General features: G+C 63.7%; 1 protein-coding gene across 1 annotated transcript in view; it reads left to right on the top strand.

The window, feature by feature from the left end:
* Positions 1-393: 393 nt before the first annotated feature.
* The window catches only part of LOC133357822 (teashirt homolog 3-like), a 37687-nt gene continuing 15827 nt past the window's right edge, over positions 394-22253 (top strand). Inside the window, exon 1 of the mRNA XM_061575963.1 lies at positions 394-4483. Coding sequence (XP_061431947.1) covers positions 879-4478 — 3600 coding nt within the window. The 5' untranslated portion in view covers positions 394-878 and the 3' untranslated portion in view covers positions 4479-4483. The remainder of the gene's footprint in view (positions 4484-22253) is intronic.

The following is a 22253-nucleotide window of genomic DNA, read 5'->3' as shown; positions in this document are numbered from 1 at the left end:
ACCTGTATACCAGGCGAGGGAGTTAACATCTCCTAGCCACCGTGTGTGTTTAGTGTCTGATACTGGTGAGACTAGGCCATAAAGAAGCCTGCCTCTGGTGGAGACCAATCAGTTTCAAAGACGATGCAAGTTTCTTATCGGAGCGCGTTGGTTTGCATGCTCACCGCACGAACTTTGTGTGATTCCTTGCAAAAGGTTTCTATTTGGTGTTTGAACATCTGAACACCTCCTGTTTTAGTGGCAGAAAGGGTAAATCACCTGTAATAATTTTTGTCATAACTGCGTTTAGTTTGTTGTCTTTCCCCCGCACCTCCGATGAGCACGGTGACATTTTGATACGCACAATCTATCAATCAATTGACCCCCCCCCCCCCCACACCGCTTGTATCCCAGCGTTCCTGTCGGAGGATGAGCTGCTGCAATCTGGGAATGACGGAGAGGACGAGGAGAGGTCGGAGGTCAGCGACTCGGGCGCCAAAGACGACTCCGCCTCGGAGCTGCCCGAGGCGCCGCCAGCGCCGGCGGGTGGCGGAGGAGGAGCCGATCCTCCCCGGACGGACGAGGACTGCAACGGGCGCGCGAAGCGAGCTGGCGACACGGTAGCGGTGGCGGCGGCGCCGGCAAAACCCCTCCGCAAAGACTCGACCGACGCGGGCGCCGGCGAGGCCGGCGGCACCGGCGCCGTGGTCTCCGACGGCGCCGAGGACCCGGCGAAATCCGACCGTGGTGATGAGAAAAAGGGGCGGGCGGAGGCGGAGCCCCGGGCGCGCGACGCCGGCAGGACAGCGCCGTCGCTCGGGGAGAAGCGGCCGGCGCGGCCCGACGAGCGCAAGGAGAACGGCGCCGACGGAGGCCTGGCGCGGGAGAGCTTCGCGCACATGAAGGCCATCTACGCCAGCCTGCTCTCCCACCCCTACTGGTCCACCGTGGGTTACGGCCACGGCCCGCCGGCGCTCGGCAAATCTGGCGGCGGCGGCGCAAACAGCGGCGTCAACGCCGACAGATACGGCGGCGGCGGTGGCGGGGGCGGGGGGGGCACCGGGGACGGCGGCGGCACCTTCAACTGGCACCGTGCGGCGGTGGCGCGGACTATGCAGCAGCACGCCGGGACTCCCGGCAAGCACGCCGAGTCGTCGTCGGCGTCGTCCGCGGGGACCGGGGGGCCCGGCGTGGCGCGTGCGGCGGCGCACGCGACGGGCGGGCGGCCCAGCCCGCCGGCGGCGACGGGCGCCAGCAAGTTCCGGTGCAAGGACTGCAGCGGCGCGTACGACACGCTGGTGCAGCTGACGGTGCACATGAGCGAGACGGGCCACTATCGCGACGAGAACGTCGACCGCGACGGGCACCGCGACCGCCGCTGGTCCAAGGCGCGCAAGCGCTCGCTGGTGGACATGGAGAGCGAGCGGGAGGCGCAGAAGGTGCTCAAGTGCATGTGCTGCGGTCACTCGTTCGAGTCGCTGCAGGACCTCAGCGTGCACATGATCCGCACGAAGCACTACCAGAAGCTGCCGCTCAAGGAGCCATTCTCGGCCGCCGCCGCCGCCGGCGCGGGCCACGCCGCCAGGCCCGGCCCAGCCGTCAAGAAGAAGGCGCAGGCCGACGGGCACCGCCTCGGCGATGCGGGATCAGAGCGCAAGGGCGCCGGGTCGGCGCCGTCCTCTGACCGCGCTTCGCCGGCGGGAAAGGCCAAGCCGGGGCAGCAGGGAGCGCCGTCGAACAGCCGGTGCGGCTACCAGAACGGCGCGAGCTACGCGTGGCAGTTCGAGGCGAAGAAGTCGCAGATCCTCAAGTGCATGGAGTGCGGCAGCTCGCACGACACGCTGCAGCAGCTGACGGCGCACATGATGGTGACGGGACACTTCCTTAAGGTCACCAGCTCCGCGCTCAAGAAGGGCAAGCACGTGGCCTTCGAGCAGCAGCAGCCGCCGCCGGCGCCGCCGTCGCACGACGCTAAGGTGCAGGCGGTGCAGCCGCTTCCGAGCAGCGTCGCCGTGCCGACCACCGCCGGCGCCGCCGGCGCCGCCGGCCACAAACCGCCGGCGCCCGCCGCGACGGAGGCGCGCCCCAAGCCTCCGGCCTCCACGTCCGCGTCGCTCCCCCGGCCGCCGCCGTCCCCGCAGCAGGCGCCCAACGGGCCCCCGGCGTCCCCGTCGTCGCGCTGCCCCGCCCGCAGGACGTCGCCCGCGGGGGGCGGCCCCCGCGACGCGCCGGCGGCCGGCGGGGGGAGCCCCCCGAGCTCGCCCGCCCCGACGCCGCCGGCGGCGTCGCCCGCCAAGGACCCAGCGGCGGCGGTGGCGCAGCGGATGCCGGACGAGGCCTCGCGCGGAGCGGCGGACAAGGAAGACGGCGGCGGTGGTAAGAGCGCGAGAGAAGGGAGCGGCCGGGGGAGCGCCGCCGGCGGTTGCACGGGCGGGGAGGGGGAGCCGTTCTCGCGGTACCTGCGCGAGGAGGACCTGGGCAGCAGCAGCGGCGCTGCAGCCGGACGCGACATCCTCAAGTCGCTCGAGAGCATGGTGTCGTCGGCCATCGACAAGGCACAGAACGGCGCTCCCAGCTGGGGCGGCTACCCCAGCATTCACGCCGCCTACCAGATCCCCGGCCTGGTGCGGCCGGGCCGGCCCGACGAGCCGGCCAAGGAGCTCCTAGCTCCGAAGGTGGAGCAGCAGCAGCAGGAGCAGCTGCACCAGCAGCAGCAGCAGCAGCTGCAACAGCAGCAGCAGCAGCTGCAACAGCAGCAGCAGCAGCTGCACCAGCAGCAGCAGCAGCAACTGCAACAGCAGCAGCAGCAGCTGCACCAGCAGCACCAAAAGCAGCAGCAGCTGCAACAGCAGCAGCCGGCGCCGACGACGACAGCCGTAGTGGCTGCACCGGAGCCGGGGACTGGCGGAGCGAGTGCGCAGCCGGCGCCACGCAGCAAGGTGCACGCGATGGAGGAGCTGGTGAAGAAGGTGTCGGGGAACATCCAGAAGGCGGAGGAGAGCCGGACGCGCGCGCGGGTAAAGTCGCCGCTCGTCGCCGTGCCCGCCGCCGCCGCCGCAGCCGCGGCGAAAAGCGAGGGCGGCCCGGACGTGAAGAGGGCACGGAGCTCGGCGAGGGGCGGCAGCCACAGGCATGGGGGGGACGGCGCGCCGGCCAAGAGGAGGGACGCCTCGAGGAATACTCACAAGGAGGCGGGCGCCGGCGGCGCCGGCGGCGCCAGCGAACAGGGCAAGAGTTTTCCGGCGGTAAGCTACCAACCGCCCGAGAAGGCGCCGGTGAACCCGCTGAGCGCGCTGCAGTCCGTGATGAATGCCCACCTGGGCAAAGTGGCCAAGCCGACGGCGCCGGTCACCGACCCCATCTCCATGCTGTACAAGATGAGCAGCGGGCTGCTGGACAAGCTGGTGGCCGCCACGCCGCCCGCGCAGGCGCGGAGCTCCGAGCCGCTGGAGGCGTCGTTCTACCGGCAACGCCGGCGGCAGGAGGACGGCGGCGGCGTTGGCGTCAGCGGCGTCGGAGGCGTCGGAGGCGTCGGAGGCGGGTCGTCGGACCAGCCCATCGACCTCACCAAGTCGGCGAAGGGCGACGCCAACGGGCAAACGGACGGCCGCGTCACGCCGACGCCCGGGCGCCAGCCGCCGCCGAAGCCGCCTCGCGCCCCGTCCAGCACCGGCTCGGAGAGGTCGGACGCGGACGGCCGCGGCGGCGGCTGCAGCGGCGGCGGCTGCAGCGGCGGCGGCAGCGGCAGCGGCGGTAGCAGCGCGACGGAGGAGGCGGACGACCCGGCCAACGGGCGCAAGCGCAAGGGGCGCCAGTCGAGCTGGAACCCGCAGCACCTGCTGCTGCTGCAGGCGCAGCTGGTGGCTGGCCTGCGGAGGAGCGGGGACGGGAAGTACGTCGTGCCGGACCTGAGCAGCAAGGCGCGCGCCAGCGTCGCCCGGCTGACGGGCGTCGGCGTGACGACCATCAGCCACTGGCTGGCCAACGTCAAGTACCAGATCAAGAAGAGCGGCGGCACCAAGTTCCTCAAGCACATGGACACGGACCACCCGGTGTTCTACTGCGCCGGCTGCGCGCTGCAGTTCCGCTCGCCCGCCGCCTACGTGGCCCACCTGGAGTCCCACCTGGGCTTCCAGGTGGGCGACCTGCCCGGCGTGTCGGAGGAGCGGCTGCGGGAGTGGGCGTCGCGCGGGAGGGCGCCGGCAGCCGCGGCGGACGACGACGACGGCAGCGGTGGCGGCGCCAAAGCGGCGCCGGGTGGCAGGAACGAAGGGGGGGAGGAGGAGGCGGAGGAGGCGGCGGCGCTGGCGTTGCCGGTGAGGGGCAGCGACGGGTGCGGGCGGGGGTCGAGTGACGGAGACGGCGGCGGCGGCGGTCGCGCCGTCAAGCTGACGAGGAGCCGTGCTCACCACGGCAGGAGCGGGGGAGGAGGAGGCGGCGGCGGCGGCAGCGGCGGTGGCCAGCGGACGACGTCTGCTGATAACGGGAAGAACTCGTAGCCAAGGTGAGAGGAGCGCGCTTGTGTGTGTGTGTGCGTGCGCGCGCATGTGTGCGTGCGCGTGTGCGGAGAGCGGTGGTGCAGTGGTTAGCAGCGCCGCGCCCTCCCGCCCGTGCTCCCCTCTCTCTGAATCGCCTTCCCCTGGCTGTCCCGCGGCCTTCCGTGCTCCCGTGCCCTGCCCGGCACGCGACGGCATCTCGGGTGCCGAGTGTGAGAATGGGTGTCCGGCAGCTGGATGCGAGCGTTCAGGTTGCGCTTGTGCGGCCGTCTGGAACGCCGCTCTCCCTCTCGATGTTAGGATGCCGCTGGAGCTATGACCTCGTCCATTATCTCGATTGGAAACTCGCGTCTCGAGAATTGCTTCTTGTGCTCAGTTTGTTGTCCGTCACCCCGCACCTCCGATTAGCACGGTGAGCTACGTACGGTGCAAAAGAAGTTCAACATATGTACATACAGGCTCTACGGTCCAGATGTTTTCACCTACCCACTCATTCACCCGCTCACCTGCTTCACTCACCTACTCACCCACCTCTCCCACCTACCTACTCGCCTACCCACTCATTCACCAACTCACTCGCCTTCTCACCCACATCGCTCACCTGTGTGCTGAGTCTATGGGTCTGTGTGTGGTTAGTTTGTGGGTCGCTGTGTGGTAAGTCTGTGGGTCTCTGTTTGGTGAGTCTTGGTCTATGTGTGGTGAGTCTATGGATCTCTGTGTGATGAGTCTATGGGTCTCTGTGTGGTGGGTCTGTGGGTCTATGTGTGCTGAATCTGTGGGTCTATGTGTGGTGAATCTGTGGGTCTCTGTATGGTGAATCTGTGGGTCTCTGTGTGGTGAATCTGTGGGTCTCTGTGTGGTGAGTCTATGGGTCTCTGTGTGGTGAGTCTATGGGTCTCTGTGTGCTGAGTCTGTGGGTCTCTGTGTGGTGAGTCTGTGGGTCTATGTGTGGTGAATCTGTGGGTCTATGTGTGCTGAGTCTGTGGGTCTATGTGTGCTGAATCTGTAGGTCTCTGTGTGGTGAGTCTGTGGGTCTATGTGTGCTGAATCTGTGGGTCTCTGTGTGGTGAGTCTGTGGGTCTATGTGTGCTGAGTCTGTGGGTCTATGTGTGGTGAGTCTGTGGGTCTATGTGTGCTGAGTCTGTGGGTCTATGTGTGTTGAGTCTGTGGGTCTCTGTGTGGTGAGTCTGTGGGTCTCTGTGTGGTGAGTCTGTGGGTCTATGTGTGCTGAGTCTGTGGGTCTATGTGTGCTGAGTCTGTGGGTCTCTGTGCGAGTCTTTGTCCCGTATGTATTTTGAACTTTCGCACCGTACGTAGCCAACTGTGGGCGGTGTGAGGTGCCGGAAATTGGACGTGCAACACGGCGGGGCCCGGTTCGAATACAAGCACCATTGGCCCCTGCCGTCGCCGGTGCCGTCGCCGGTGCTGACGCGGTCGCGAGATTATCGCGCGATCGCGGTCGCTAGATCGTCCCTCTCCGCCCCCCCCCCCCGCCACCCCCCCCCCCCCCCCCCCCCCGGGAGATTCTTCGGGGTTTCGGTGGAGCGTCCGTCTCGCTCTCGCCGATCGCGCCGAGTTCGCCGTCAGCTCGCGGCCGGTGGCGCGGCGCGGCCGGGTTCCCCGTGGGGGCTCCCCGTGGGATTTGTCCCCTTTGTGAAAGTATTCGTGGCGACTCGCCCCATCGCTGGCTCGGAAAAGTCGCTCGCCTCGTCACGCCGGAGTGTTTTGTTCGCTCTGAGGCGTTACGCGTAAATCTCCCCCTACTACACAATGCGTTTACTTACAGAAAGACAAAGATCCCCCGTTTAGCCTTGACAGACAGTCGGGGCAAGTGCTGTTAGCGAGCGCCTATGAAGGCCAGCACTGTGGTACACGAGGGGGTGGGTGGCCTGCACCATGCCCGGCTGCCTTTGTCTCCCCAGTGGCGATGTTTACACACCGTACCAGGTACTCATTTGAGGCTGAGTCGACCTAGGGGAAGGCCATGACCGGTTCAGATAATTATCTCGAAAAACTATTTGTATTACTTCAGGATAAATACATGTTAATTTTGATTCATATGTTGTTTTTTTCTGACTTTATGTGAACGAAAAGACACAAATTCGCCCGTTTTCTCATTTAAAATAGGTACATTTCAAAATATCACTGTCCTGGTCACGAAAGCAAAGTTTGTGGGGAATAATAGCCATTTTGTTTACTTTTTAGGCATCAGCAGTTATGAAATAACACTTACTACCCAGCAACAAAAATTGTGTTAGACCGTCTAATCGTCACTGGTGTTGGTGGCCATGAGCGGCAATCGAACCCAGGTCGCCGGGTTCTATTCCCGACCTCCCGCCGTAGCGCGGCGCCCTGGTGGTGAGCTCGGGTGGGGGGTGGGGGGGGTGGGGGGCACGGGAACGGCCGTGATTGGGGGGGCCGACGTCCCAACATGGTTGGGAACCGCCGGCCTAATGCCTCCATGCTGGAGAGGCACGAAGTCCCCGAGCCCCCTCCCTCCCACCCTCCCTCCCTCCGCTGGTGGCACCAGCGCGTGCAGCCGGTTCATCAGCTGACCCTTGAGCCAAGCAAACGGGAGCCCTGCCCCTTTCCCCCACCACCGCCGCCATCACCACAATCACCATCGCCATCACCATCGCTATCACTACCGACTGCCACTGCCATCACCACCAACCACCACCGCCATCACCACCATCGCCATCATCACCATCGCCATCACAATCGCCATCGCCACCGCCATCGCTACCGACTGCCACCACCGCCATCACCGTCACCACCGCCATCACTGCCGTCGCGAGTGTCGCTCTCTCCGCGCCGAGCCCGGGCCCTCCCGGTGGCGTGCGCGCCTCCGCGTGCCGGTCCCTCGCCGTAATTGTCACCGTTAATTGACAACCCGCGGCGTGGCGGGGCCCCGCTGCCGTGACGAGCGGTGGCGGCGAGGAGGGAAAAAGGAAAAAAACCCGACGCTCTGCGGCACAAATTGCCGACATAATGAGATGAAATTGTCTGCACCTCCCCAACCGCGCGCACCTCCCCCCCCCACCCCCCCCCACCCCCCCCCCCATCCGCGTGTCGCTGCCGCAATCAGCCAGCCCCTCCATCCTCCCCCTGCGCTTGATGAGCCGTCTTCATCATCGCTCGTCGCGCGAGCAAAATAATATTTGAGTGGTTTTCTTTTGGGGGGGGGGGGGTGGAGGGGTGGGGTTGGGGGGTGATGGGGGGGGCCGTCACCGTCACCATCGCTGACGATTGTGAACCGGCGTGAGCCGATCTGATGAACCTCATCAATTATTGAAAGCCCCGAGCCACGTCACCAAAAAAATAATCATCTAAAAAAGTTTCATTGTTGCGAGAGAGTGAGAGTGAGAGAGAGGGTGAGAGAGAGAGTGAGAGAGAGGCATTGCAGCCCTTTTAATTTCGGTGCCTCGAGGAGACATGAGAAGGTGATAATCACCAAAGAGGAAAGGAGAGGTCATTAACACCTTTGGCAAAAGCAATATTCTGAGCTGTGGGTGGCACCATTAACAAGCAAACAGCATTTCCCATTCAATTACACCGCCCCGCTAATGTCGCCTCGCACGGAGGTGCGTTGTCAGCCCCGTCTGAACGAGACGCGCCGCGCCCACAGATTAACCCCTCCGTGCGCCGCGCTGGCGGCGCACGCCGGTTCTCTCCGGCGGGCGACGCCACCGCCGTGACCCCCTCCGCGACCCCCGCGTGACCCCAGGGGGAGGGAGGGAGAGGGCGGCGGCGTTCGCCCGATTCCTGTTGCGGCGACGGCGGGGTCGGAATGGCGCGTGGGCGCTCGGCGGGCAAAAGCGGAACGAAAACTGCGGGGAAAAAGAGGTGCGCCGGAGAGCGACGCACGCTGGCGGTTACGCCGAGAGGCAGAAAGAGGAGCGGGTGGGAGAACGGCCCCCCCCCATCCACCCCACCCCACTCGCGTCACAAAATAACATCGTTTGGCGCGAGCCCCGCCCGGGGCAGGACTCGTCTCGGCCAGAAGCGACGATGGCCGACGATCGAGATGGGACGCCGGGAGAGGCGGCCGGAGCGGTGAGATCGTCTCGAGCGTGGCGCAGGCTCCGGGTGGAACGCCGCACCGCACGCGCGACGGACGCGGTGACGGCTCGGAGGAGAGGGAGGTGGTGGGGGGTCATTCCATCCAGCGGTGGATAGATCGCGATCGACGTGCGTGGGAGGATGGGGGGGGGGGCGTGTTGTCCTTGTGGCACGCGGCGCCGGCGGCGACGTTCACGAGCTCCTCCCTTCGCTGGGCGTCCGGTTATCCGCCGAGATCACGCGAGAGGTGGCGATGGCTTGGTGGTGGGGGACCTTTATCCAACGGTGGATATATCGTGGCTGCTTACGATTGCTCTCAAGCACGCGGGCAGCCAGTTCCGCGGACGGGAGCTGGCGGAATGGGCTGGCCCATCTCGAGGGCGAGGAGAAGGAGGAGGAGGTGGGGGATGAGCTGAGGAAGATGAGCAGAGGGAGGACGAGGAGAGGAAGAGCAAGGAGGAGGTGGAGCGGGAGCAGGGGGAGAGGAGGAGGAGGGGGGGGGAGGAAGAGGATGAGGCTCCAGCGATGCGGGCTGCATGGGAAGTGCCGATTGATCGATAAATCTGTCTTAGCCCTGCTCCAGCACGAGGGGCCCTGGGAACACAAACCTCAGGCCACAATTGAGCTCTTAATGGAGTGGAGTTTAATGAATTGGGACGGCCTCGCTGTGGCCGGCGTGGGCACGGGGCGGGCGCGGGGACGGTGCCCACGGGAGCGCTCCGGAGCGCCACGTGACCCTCTTCCCTCTTGCTGCCCGGCATCCCGGGTCCATCCCCCCCGGTGGGTGCCGAAAGTCCCTCCCGTTTGCTTTTGCCACACGGGCAAATGGGCATCACGGTGGTGATGAGATGCTAACTACCTCGCCTGGTATGCAGGAGGTCGTGGGTTCGATCCCGACCCCGACGCCTGCTGCGTATTGGGAGTTTGCGTCTCTCTCCCCGTGGCCGCGTGGATTTTTCTTCTGGGTCCCCCGGTTCTTTGTCCCCACATTTAGAATCGACGTCACGCGTTTAGAGTATTTGGCTGCTATAAATGTCCACACAATGACGATGATGATGGTGGTGAGCTGCTTCGTTGGACTATCAAGTGTGGTAGCCAGGCGGCTTCTGAAAGAGAGCTGCATAGCTCAGTTGGGGCCTTAACTGTAAAATAAAAACATCGTTTAGTTAGAGCGAGTTGATGAATTGTCACGATTCAGTGCGAGTCTACCGGCAATCGGGAGTGAGGCCCTCCCCACACTCGGTGTCAGATTGGTCCCTCTGAGCACGAGACCAAACAAAGCGGAAGCCCAGGGCCCCGACTCGATCAGAGGGGGGGGGGGGGGGCCCACAGGTTCATGACGCAATGGGGGTGCAACAAACGCCAATTGAAGCTCGTCGAACGAAATGCCATTTGAATAGTAATAATAAGTCTGTGCGTGTCATTAGTTCACACAACTGTGATACAATTAAGCAGCTTGTCCAGAATGCAATGTCTGTTGTCGGAGCCGGTACTCGACATTTCCCCCTCCCTCCCCCCTCGTGCCCCCCCCCGGCCCCCCCCCCCCTCACTCGAGAGGCATCGGCACCATCCTACAAAAGCATAAACCTCCAGCCCCAGCACTGCGTTCCTTCCCATCCCAGCCACTGCCACATCCCCCCACCCTCACCACGGCACTGTTCGTCATCACGTGACGCACACCAAAAATAATTTCTGCTTAGGTACCCCCGCCCCCCCGAATCCTTCCCGCTCCCCCTAGCGGGGGGTGTGGGGGGGGTCCCTTTTTTGTTTTTTTGCTGCCCTCCCTCCTCTCCGCCGTTCAGCCCTCCTCCTCCTGCTCCTCGTCGTGAGTGGCGCCGTGCCAAACATCACGTCCCCGATATCGGCGCGCCGGGCGCGCCAGGCAGCTGGCGGTGAACGTGACGACGCCGAGAGATGAACTCCGCGTGCCCGTGCAGCTGCAGATGGCGGCTCGCAGTGAAACGTTCCGGTGGGGGGAGGGGGGCGGGGCTCGTTGCGATTTTTTTATTTTAGCGTTTGACAATAACAACAATTCTAGGGGCGCGAGCTGAAATCCTCGCAGCGGGATTGTCCCCCGTGACGCCCGCCCTTTGAAAGCCCCTGAACCTCCACGTTCTTGTTGACGGGGTGGGAGGGGAGAGGGGGAACGCATCCCCCGCCTTGTTCGCTCTCCTCGGCGAGCGGCGGCCGCGGCCTCGTTCCTCCTCTTCCTCGACGCCGAACGCGCTTCGGCGAATTCCTCGCGCGCCGACAACCGGCGGACGGACGGACGGACCTGACGCACGCCTGTGCCGCTGTTCGCGTTGGGGAATGTTCTCACTGCGGGGGGTTCGCACGCGGGAGGAGGAGAGACGTGAACGTTGGCTCGTGAACGTTCCGCCGCGATCTTGACCGCGCCGTCAATTTGTCGCGAGTGAACAAAACGCCCTCGTGAACGTCTCGCCGACGTCGCCGGGGGGGGGGGGTTCCCACCCCTCCCTCCCCGTTTCAACCCCTCGGAGCGTAACGGGAGGGTGAGGCGTCCCGTGTCTCTGTGTCGTCACGTGCGCGACTTCACGTGGCGTTCTTCTTCTTCTTCTTGGGTCCTCTGCACGAGAGCGGGGTGGTTTGGGGGGGGGGGGTCCCCTGTCCCAGTTGGATTTCTTCCAGACTTTATCCCCCGTGCCTTCCCCTTCATTTTCACCGCACGGATCTCTCACCGCTTTCGCTTCATCCGTCCTTGGGCGAGCCTTCCGCTCTGATTGTTCGCCCCAGTCCAGGCCTTGGGCCTTCTCTGAACGGCTTCCAATGGGAGCGCGACGCCTCTCCCCCTGACCTCCTCCTCCTCTCTCTCGTCGCATCTCCAACCTGGCTCCTTCATTCCGTCTGACTGATCTTTCGTCGCCACCACCACCGCCACCGCACCCACATCCCAAATGTGAACTGATCCTAATCTCGCCCTGTCTCCGGATGTAATTACCATACCTGCTAATGCACCCGGCGACCTGGCGGGGAGAGGCTGGGGGGAGTTGGGGGGGAGTTTGGGGGGGAGTGGTGGGGGGGAGTCGTTAGTATCCTGCACTGTGAACCGCGCGACCCGAGTTGTTCGACTCCCGGCCGCGTTGGCGAGCGCCGTGCGAACCGGTCCGGGGCTCCCTCCCGACTCGTCCCCCATGCCCCGTGCTCGCCGGCCCCACGCCGACCGGCGTGGTGAGCTTCGGTGAAACAACCGCCACATAACCGACGTTGCGCGAGGGGGCATTCATCCAGCGGTGGATCGACAGAGAGGCTGCGAATGGTGAATCGTTGATGTTATGTATCATTCATGACCACAGTAACAAGCAGGACTCCAACATTCACCCAGCGGCGGTATCAGTTCGAATGAGCAAACCAACGAACCGGTTTCGACTCTCTGGGTCTCATCAGCAGAGTCGGGCTTGTTCCACCGCATGCTCCGTGGATTTCCAGGTGTTATTGGCAAGGGATCTCCCGCCTCGAGCACAGGGGCCTGTTGGACACAACGGGGAGCTTTGTGCATGCCGGCGGTGTCCGGTTACTCCGCCCGCACCGCGGTAGAATTCGGCAGGAATCGGCACGGCGGCTCCTCTGGGTTTCGGTGAGAGCGCGTGACGGTGGTCGAGTGGCTCGCGGAAATTTCCGGACGCGGACTCGCGTGGCTCCCACGCCGCCGCCGCCCGCGCTTTCAAGGGGGCCCTTTGTGTCGCGATCGCCACACTCGGGGGGGGCGGGGGGCGGCGGGGGGGGTCGCCCAGGGTTCAGGGTTGAGCCGGAGGTCGCGCGCCAGGGAAGGCGCCGCGCCCGCCACTGCAGCCGCACCACCACACACCTGCTGCTGCTGCTGCCGCCTCCACCACCACCACTACGTCACCATCACCACTACCGCACCACCGCCGCTACGCCACCACCACCACCACTACGCCACCACCACCGCTACCGCACCACCGCCGCTACGCCACCACCACCACCACCACCGCTACGCCACCACCACTGCTACGCCACCACCACCGCTACCCACCACCACCGCTACCCCACCACCACCGCTACCCCACCACCACCACTGCTACGCCACCACCACCGCTACCGCACCACCATCGCTACCGCACCACCACCGCCGCTATGCCACCACCACCGCTACGTCACCACCACCGCTACCGCACCACCACCACCGCTACGCCACCACCACCGCCGCTACGCCGCCACACTCCTGCTGCTGCCGCCACCACCGCCGGTTGGCGCTACGCTCCGCTGCGAACCTGGCGACCCGAGTTTGATTCCCCGCTCACGGCCAACGCCCGTCGACTCAGTCTCACATGAGTACCTGGTGCGGTGCGTAGTAAACATCGCCACTGGGGAGACAAAGGCGGTCCGGCGTGGTGTTGGTCACCCACCCCCTCGTGTGCCGTGCCGGCCTTCATAGGTGCTGCTCGCTAACAGCACTTGCCCCAGCAGTCTGTGCAGCCTATACGGGGGGGGGGGGATCTTTGTATTTTGTCTTTGTATTTTGTCTTTGTATTTTGTCTTTGTATTTTGTCTTTGGTGGCGGCAGTGGTTGTAATTGTGATGGTGGTTGTGGTGCCGGTGGTGGCAGTGGTGTAGTTGTGGTGGTGATGGTTGTGGTGGCACAGTGGTTGTAGTCGTGGTGGTTGTAGTTTTGGTGGTTGCCGTAATGGTGGTGGTTGTGGTGGTGGTGGAGGTGGTTGTAATTGTGGTGGTGGTTGTGGTGCCGGTGGTGGCAGTGGTTGTAGTTGTGGTGGTGGTGGTGGAGGGGCTGCCCTCCCTCTCTCCCCGTTCCGCTCGAGTGACCGGCAGCGAGAGTCACCGCCCGTGTGCCCTCCTTGTTTTTGTTTGCTGTTTTTATTTCATTTCTTGTTTGTGATCATTCCCCGTCGTTCTCCACTTTCCCTCTCGGTGACACTGACGGCGCTAAGAGCCGGTGGGCTGTGTGCCAGACGCGTCCAACGCGCACTTCCATTGCCCCCCCCCCCATGCCTCCCCCTGTAGATGCTTAGTTGGGCGTGGGAGCTTTGGGATTCCAGAGATTTTAGGGAAAAGCCTGGAGATCCGGAGGCCCGTTGTTGTGCTGCGCGGTTACTAGTAACAACAATTTAAAACCATTTTAATGTCATTGTCGCCAGAGAAGACCTCACTGAGCGGTGCAGCTCTTTGTCAGAAGCGACCAGGCCGTCACAGATGATAGCTCGACGAAAGTGGCTCGTCGTCATCGTCATCACGTGGAAATTGATAGCAGCAGACAAAGACGTCAATTGTAAATGTGGAGGGAAAACCCGGAGGACCCAGAGAAAAGTCCACACGACCACGGGGAGAGAGACACGCAGACTCTAAATATACAGCAGCAGGCGTCAGGGTCAGGGTCAATGAAATGCTCACCATTGTTGTTGTTGTAAGTCAACAGTGCTTGTCCAACGCATAAGTTCGCCCCCCTGCCATAGGAATCTCCACCACTGTCTCTGCGGGCCAGTGAAACGTGAGATGGGCACCAATGCCTCGGCACTCAATTTGAGCAGCAAGGAACTTGCACTTCCCGTTGATAATTAACGGAGCTTCGGACGAGAACATCCCATGGTACGGTGTCAACGTCGATTGACGACCGGGTTGGCTGTAGACAAACCTCCCAATGAGGGAACACCGCTGGGGTTCATTGCACGTGAGGAACTAGCTTGGCCGTACGGAGGAGCCGTAGCCAAGGGGACAGGACACGGGGTGGATCGGTTAAACCGTACAGGGGAGCCGTAGCCAAGGGGATAGAACACGGGGTGGATCGGTTAAACCGTACGGAGGAGCCGTAGCCAAGGGGACAGGACACGGGGTGGATCGGTTAAACCGTACGGAGGAGCCGTAGCCAAGGGGACAGGACACGGGGTGGATCGGTTAAACCGTACGGAGGCGCCGTAGCCGAGGGAATAGGGGCGCGTGTGTGTGTACCGTATCCCTTCCTCTCGCCCCCTCAGCCTAGCGCTGCCTGGCCGAGCGATCGTAAATTGGGGTGGGGGGGGGAACGAGCGCGTCTCGTGTCGCCCGTTGTCAGGCGGAGTGCGATGCGCCCGCCGCAGCGGAGGGACCTCTGGGGAGCGACCGGGGGGGGGTGGCGGTGATGAGCGAGGTGCCGCCCTCTCCGCGTCTCCCTTGACGACCGGCTCCGCCGACCCCGGCAACCAAGCGGCAACCTCCTGGGAGGAGGGCGGCGAGGAGGAGGATGAGGATGAGGTTGTGGAAAACTCGCCGATTGTACAAAATCTGCCACGCGGTGATTTAGTAACGAAGCAGTTTTTATGTTGTTGCCAGGTAAGGCCCCCTGAGCTGTGTAACTCTTTGTCAGAGGCGACCTGCCCATCACAAACGATAGCTCAACGAAGTGGCTCATCATCATCATCATCACGTGGAAATTGACAGCAACCAAATACTCTAAATGTGTGACGTTGATTCTAAATGTGGGGGGAAAAACTGGAGGGCCTGGATACAAATCCAAGTGACCACGTGGGAGAGAGAGACGCAAACTCCAAATTTACAGCAGCAGGCGTCAGGGTCGGGATCGAACCCACGACCTCCTGCATACCAGGCGAGGTTGTCAACATCTCATAGCCACCGTGATGATGATGAGAGAGAGAGACGCAGACTCCAAATATACAGCAGGAGTCAGCGTCGGGATCGAACCCACGACCTCCTGCATACCAAGCGAGGTAGTTAACATCTCCTAGCCATCGTGATGATGATGAGAGAGAGAGACGCAGACTCCAAATATACAGCAGGAGTCAGCGTCGGGATCGAACCCACGACCTCCTGCATACCAAGCGAGGTAGTTAACATCTCCTAGCCATCGTGATGATGATGAGAGAGAGAGACGCAGACTCCAAATATACAGCAGGAGTCAGCATCGGGATCGAACCCACGACCGCCTGCACACCAGGCGAGGTAGTCAACATCCCCTAGCCACCGTGAGGCTCACGGGGCGTGCGCGCTCAGCCCTCCCGTCAGTCCACTGCTGGATGAGGGCCGCCACCTCCCCCATGCCGAGTCCTGGCGGAGCTCGTGATTGTGTTTAGTGCTGTTGTCCTTCCCCCCCGCAACTCCGATTAGCGTGGTTGGCTACGTAGGGTGCGAAAAAAGTTCAACATACTTTGTCCGAGCTCTGCAGTGCTATATATGTCCAGATGTTTTCAGACAATGAGCGTTTGTACCCAACTACTCACCAACTCACTCACCTACTTGGCGCCACGGTGGCTAGGAGATGTTCACCTCCTCACCTGGTGTGCAGGAGGTCGTGGGTTAAATCCTGACCCTGACGCCTGCTGCTGCTGCTGTATATTTGGAGTCTGCGTGTGTCTCTCTACGGATGGTCACGTGGTTGTTGCCCCCACATTTAGAATCAACGTCACCCGTTGAGAGTATTTGGCTCCTGCTATACACTTCCACGTGGTGATGATGATGACAAGCCACTGGGTTGAGCCGTCAGTTGTGGCCAGGCCACTTCTGAAAAAGAGCTGCACTGCCAGTGGGGCCTTACCTGGTCAAATAAAAAATTAGTTTTGAGGTTACCTGCCTCTGTCTCTCACCGAATCACTCAGTAACCCTTCCTCCTCCTGCTCTCCCGCTTCACTCACCTATTCACCCACCTCTCTCACCGAATCCCCTCCCTCTCGCACCGTGTCTCCGTGCGCGTTCACCGTCCGCGCGCCTCTCAACTCCTCCGAGTACCCGGCGCTGGATCGGGCGATTTTGCCATTGAACCTCTTGGTGGGCTTCAGTGGAGCAGCCGGAGACGACGCGTGGTGACCTTCAACGCCACAAACTGCGATGTTTGAGTGGCACCCCCTGATGGAGAGATAAATGGATCGAGAGATTTGTTTACATTTTGTGGGGGCAAAGCGTTATCGACGGACGTGTCGAGTCGCTGCCCCGGGCGCCGACCGTTGGCGTGACAACGACACCATTGTCAACAACAACAACAACAAACGAGCGACGGAGGCGACCCGCAGGTGCGCAGCTCGGCCGCTCGTGGCGAGAGGGAGACGGAGGGAGCGCGTTGCCGTGGCGACGGCACCATGCCGTCCGTCACCCGTCAGCTTTACCTGTCGGTGACCCCCAGGTCCGTTTTGGCGGCGCGGGTCCTGACGGCGCTCGGCTCGCCTCGCCTGTCCGTCACCGTCGCCGCCGGCCTCGTCGTCGTCGTCAGCCGTGGTCGATCCACTGCTGGATGAACACCTCCCCAAGCCGCCACGTCTCCTACGATGTGGCGGTCCGCCCACGTAGCCCTCTGGGGCACGGTGCTTTGCCTCGGCTGCCGTTCCTTTGTTAGTCTCGACCATCGGCCCGCGGTCGGAAGATTGCGGGTTCAACGCCTGGTTGGGGTTTGGGGGGGCGGGTGCAGGAGGGGGGGGGTGGGCAGGAGGGGGGTCGGCGGTGCAGTGTAGGGAGGGGGATATAACCCATCATCATCCCTCCCCTGGGTGTCATCAAAATGAGTGCTGTGCCACTTTGTGGGAGAAGTCAACAGCTGTTGTCCTTTGGGTAGCCTCGCTCCTGCCATAGAAACGTGGATTTTCCACCGCTGCCTTTGACCTGTTCGGACATCACCCTCACTTGCAGAGATGTGCCCTCTCCAAGCAATGAACCACAACACCGCGCTGATCTCGTCAAGGAGCGTAAACCACCATCACGCCAACTCCCATCATCATCCTCGTAGCAGCAGCGGCGGCAGCAGCGGTGGCGGCTTCTGGCTCAGCAGTCGGACGAAGACGGCGGCCGTCGCATCGCACGCCGCTTCCAGACGCGCTTCCGCGGCCGTCTGGAACGCTCTCCCTTCCCATATTAGGACGCCACTGGAGCTGTGCACTTTTAAATCGTCGTCTAGATCGACAAACTCGTTTCTTTAATCCACAATCCAGGCTTATTTTGGGTTAGATTGCGTCAATATATAAAAGTGTCGTTTCTTTAAAACTTCTATTTGTCTTTAGTTTGTTGTCCTTCCCCCGGCACCTCCGATTGGTGCGGTTGGCCACGTTCGGTGCGAAAAGATGTTCGACACACGCACAAGTACACTCCACCCTTCGAGTCTCTAACCTCCCTGCCCTCACCGCCACCCTAACCACCACCACCACCACCCTAACCACCACCACCACCCTAACCACCACCACCACCCTAACCACCACCACCACCCTAACCACCACCACCACCGTCGCCGTCACCCACAGTGTGCTGAGTGGTGTCCACGCATCCACTCCACGACACCCAACCGTGTGCCGGTGGGGTATTGGACCGGTGACGATCAACTGAACCGGTTCTGGGCCTCCCCTAGGTTGGCTCGGCCTCAAATGAGTACCGTACTGCATTGGGAAGTGTGAGCATCGTCACGCGGGAGACAAAGGCGGCCGTGTTTGGTGCCGGGCACCGACATCCCCTCGTGCACGGTGCCGGTCTGTCCGCGCGGCGAGCAGTCGACCTCTAAACAATGTTTCACTTGACCAGGTAAGGCCTGTGGCCAGGTAAGGCCTGTTTGGCCAGGTGAGGCCTATTTGGCCAGGTAAGGCCTGTGGCCAGGTGAGGCCTGTTTGGCCAGGTAAGGCCCACTGCTAAGCTACGTGGCTCTGTTTCAGAAGCGACATGGCTATCCCAAGTGATAGCAGCTCAACGAACCCGCCGGCTTATCATCATCATCATCGCCTTGACATGGAAATTCATAGCAGCGGCCAAATTCTCCAGTGGCGTTGTTCCAGTTCACGCCTCCCTCTGCGGGGGGGGGGGGGCACTGCGGGGGGGGGGGCACTGCGGGGGAGGGGGGTGGCTCCGGGCGGTGCCCCGATGGGAGAGCCGCTCTTGGTGGCTGCGGCGGCAGGGGGCCGAGGTCCACTCCCGGCTCGCGGGCCACCGACAGCCTGGACCCGGGGCCTCCTTCTGGGTCGACTCGGCCTCAAACGAAGCACTGCCGCCACCCGGGCGCAGTGTGTGAACGTCGCCACTTGGGAGACAAAGGCGGCCGGGCGTGGTGCTGGGTGCCCCTCGCTCACGGTAGCAGCACTCGCCCCGAGACGGGCCCCTGCCGAGTGCTACACGCTGAGCAAATCTTCGTCTTGCCGACGACGACGACGATGATGGTGGTGGTGGTGGTGTTTGGTGCCGTCGGCTCGCTCGTGTTTCTCTCGGCAAGGTCAGCAGAAGAGGGGGGGGGGAGCGCCTTCCTCCGAGTGCGGACACCGACCAGGCAAGTCGTGGAAAAACACAAAATTATCGCCAAAAATGCGCCACGGATGATGGACGACGCTCCGTCAGCCCCCGCCGCTCGCAGCTGCGTCTCGAGCACTCGGCCGCTCGGACCGCGCGTGCTGGCACGGCGGGGGGAGCACCCCCCCCCCACAGCCCCCCCCATCCCCCCCAGCCCCCCTCCATCCCCCCCCGGCCCCCCTCCATCCCCCCCCGGCCCCCCTCCATCCCCCCCTGGCCCCCCTCCATCCCCCCCCAAAACCTCCCCCACTGCGGCCAAGCGAGAGACGGGGAACGGCACGAAAATAAAAACGCGGGGACAAAGACAAAGATCCCCCGTGCAGCCTTAACATACTGCTGGGGCAAGTGCTGTTAGCGAGTAGCATCTGTAAAGGCCGGCACGCCACACGAAGGGGTGGGGGGTCAACACCACGCCCGGCCGCCTTTGTCTCCCCAGTAGCGATGTTTACTACACACCGCACCAGGTACTCATTTTAGGCTGAGTCGACCTAGGGGAGGCCCAGGACCGGCTCAGATAATCGTCACCGGTGTTGGCCGTGAGCACTAACCGCTACGCTACCGCTCCCCACTCACACATATACACTCACACCTAAAACACATAAAACACACACACAAAACACATTCACACGCACATACATACATACACACATACACACACATGAAACACATTCACACGCACGTGAAACACAAACACATATAAACACATAAAACACGTAAAAACACACACACATGAAACACATACACACACATGAAACACATGAAAACACATAAAAACACACACACACACAAAACACATGAAAACACATAAAAAGACACACACACAAAACACATGAAAACACGTAAAAACACCCACATGAAACACACATGAAACACATGAGACACATATACACACGTGAGACACACATAAACACATGAGACACATATACACACATGAGACACATGAGACACATGAGACACAGACACACATATAAACACGTGAGACACGCGTGTAAATCGTCACGTGTCTATTTGCTCAGTTCGTGACGAGTCGGTGGCGCGCCGACCTCGCGAGCGCGCGAGAGGTTCGGGGCGAGCCCCCCCCCCTGCCTCTCTCTATCGCCCCCCCCCCCTCTCTCTCGCCCCCCCCCCCCTCTCTCTCGCCCCCCCCCCTGCCTCTCTCGCCCCCCCCCCCTCTCTCGCCCCCCCCCCTCTCTCGCCCCCCCCCTCTCTCGCCCCCCCCCCCCTCTCTCGCCCCCCCCCTGCCTCTCTCGCCCCCCCCCCTCTCTCGCCCCCCCCCTCTCTCGCCCCCCCCCCCTCTCTCGCCCCCCCCCTCTCTCGCCCCCCCTCTCTATCGCCCCCTCTATCGCCCCCCCTCTCTATCGCCCCCCTCTCTCGCCCCCCCCGCCTCTCGCCCCCCCTCTCTCGCCCCCCCCTCTCTCGCCCCCCCCTCTCTCGCCCCCCCCTCTCTCGCCCCCCCCTCTCTCCCCCCCCCTCTCTCGCCCCCCCCCCTCTCTCGCCCCCCCCCCTCTCTCGCCCCCGCCTCTCGCCCCCCCCTCTCTCGCCCCCCCCTCTCTCGCCCCCCCCCGCCTCTCGCGCCCCCCTCTCTCGCCCCCCCCCTCTCTCGCCCCCCCCCTCTCTCGCCCCCCCCCCTCTCTCGCCCCCCCCCCCTCTCTCGCCCCCCTCTCTCGCCCCCCCCTCTCTCGCCCCCCCCATTTCTTGCCCCCCCCCGCCTCTCGCCCCCCCCCTCTCTCGCCCCCCCCCCGCCTCTCGCCCCCCCCTCTCTCGCCCCCCCCTCTCTCTCGCCCCCCCCTCTCTCGCCCCCCCCTCTCTCGCCCCCCCCCTCTCTCGCCCCCCCCCTCTCTCGCCCCCCCCCTCTCTCGCCCCCGCCTCTCGCCCCCCCCTCTCTCGCCCCCCCCTCTCTCGCCCCCCCGCCTCTCGCGCCCCCCTCTCTCGCCCCCCCCTCTCTCGCCCCCCCCCTCTCTCGCCCCCCCCCTCTCTCGCCCCCCCCTCTCTCGCCCCCCCCTCTCTCGCCCCCCCCCCTCTCTCGCCCCCCCCCTCTCTCGCCCCCCCCCCTCTCTCGCCCCCGCCTCTCGCCCCCCCCTCTCTCGCCCCCCCCTCTCTCGCCCCCCCCGCCTCTCGCGCCCCCCCTCTCGCCCCCCCTCTCTCGCCCCCCCCCTCTCTCGCCCCCCCCCTCTCTCGCCCCCCCCCCCTCTCTCGCCCCCCCTCTCTCGCCCCCCCCTCTCTCGCCCCCCCCATTTCTTGCCCCCCCCCGCCTCTCGCCCCCCCCCCTCTCTCCGCCCCCCCCCCCCGCCTCTCGCCCCCCCCTCTCTCGCCCCCCCCCCCTCTCTAAGACAAAGGCGCCGGTGGCCGCGAGGTGGCGGGGGCGGTGACGGTGGTGGGGGGTTGGTGGGGGTGGGGGGGGTAGAGGAGCCGGCACCCGCGCGCGACGTCGCCGCGACATTCCTCTCTCGGTGTTACCAGCATCCCCCCCACATCCCCATCCACCCCCCACATCCCATCCCCCCCACATCCACCCCCCACATCCACCCCCACATCCACCCCCCACATCCACCCCCCACATTCACACCCCCCCCCCACATCCACACCCCCCCCCCCACATCCCCCCCCACATCACCCCCCACATCTACCCCCCACATCCCCCCCCACATTCACACCCCCCCCCACATTCACCCCCCCCACATTCACCCCCCCCCACATTCACCCCCCCCCCCACATTCACCCCCCCACATCTACCCCCACATCCCCCCCCACATTCACATCCCCCACATTCACCCCCCCCACATTCACCCCCCCCCACATTCACCCCCCCACATCTACCCCCCACATCCCCCCCCACATTCACACCCCCCCCCCCACATTCACCCCCCCCACATTCACCCCCCCACATCTACCCCCCCACATTCCCCCCCACATTCACACCCCCCCCACATCACCCCCCCCACATTCACACCACCACCCCCCCACATTCACCCCCCCCCCACATTCACCCCCCCCCCACATTCACCCCCCCACATCTACCCCCCCCCCTCTCTCTCTTTGTCCGACCTAACACCCTCCCCCTCCTCGCCTGCCCCCTCCCTGCCTCCCCCCATCTTCTTTCATCGCCCTGCCGGTTCCAGCTCGTCTGGCCGTGGCCTTTTTCTGCACCGCAGACTCAGTGCAGCATCGCCAGGCCCCGAGCACGTGACTCAACCCCCCCCACCCCACCCACCCCCCCAACTCCACCCACCCCCCCAACTCCACCCACCCCCCCACCCACCCCCCCCACCCACCCCCCCAACTCCACCCACCCCCCCCAACTCCACCCACTCCACCCACCCCACCCACTCCACCCACCCTACCCACCCCACCCACCCCACCCCACTCACCCCACCCACCCCCACACTCCACCCACCCCCCTACTCTACCCACCCCCCTACTCTACCCACCCCACCCCACTCACTCCACCCCACCCACCCCACTCCACCCCACCCACCCCAC

This window comes from Lethenteron reissneri, chromosome 60 (assembly GCF_015708825.2).
Source record: "Lethenteron reissneri isolate LAM-NWPU_2019-01 chromosome 60, ASM1570882v1, whole genome shotgun sequence".
Lineage (NCBI taxonomy): Eukaryota > Metazoa > Chordata > Hyperoartia > Petromyzontiformes > Petromyzontidae > Lethenteron > Lethenteron reissneri.
Note: the sequence above shows the minus strand (reverse complement) of the source record. Positions and strands in the feature narration are given on the sequence as shown.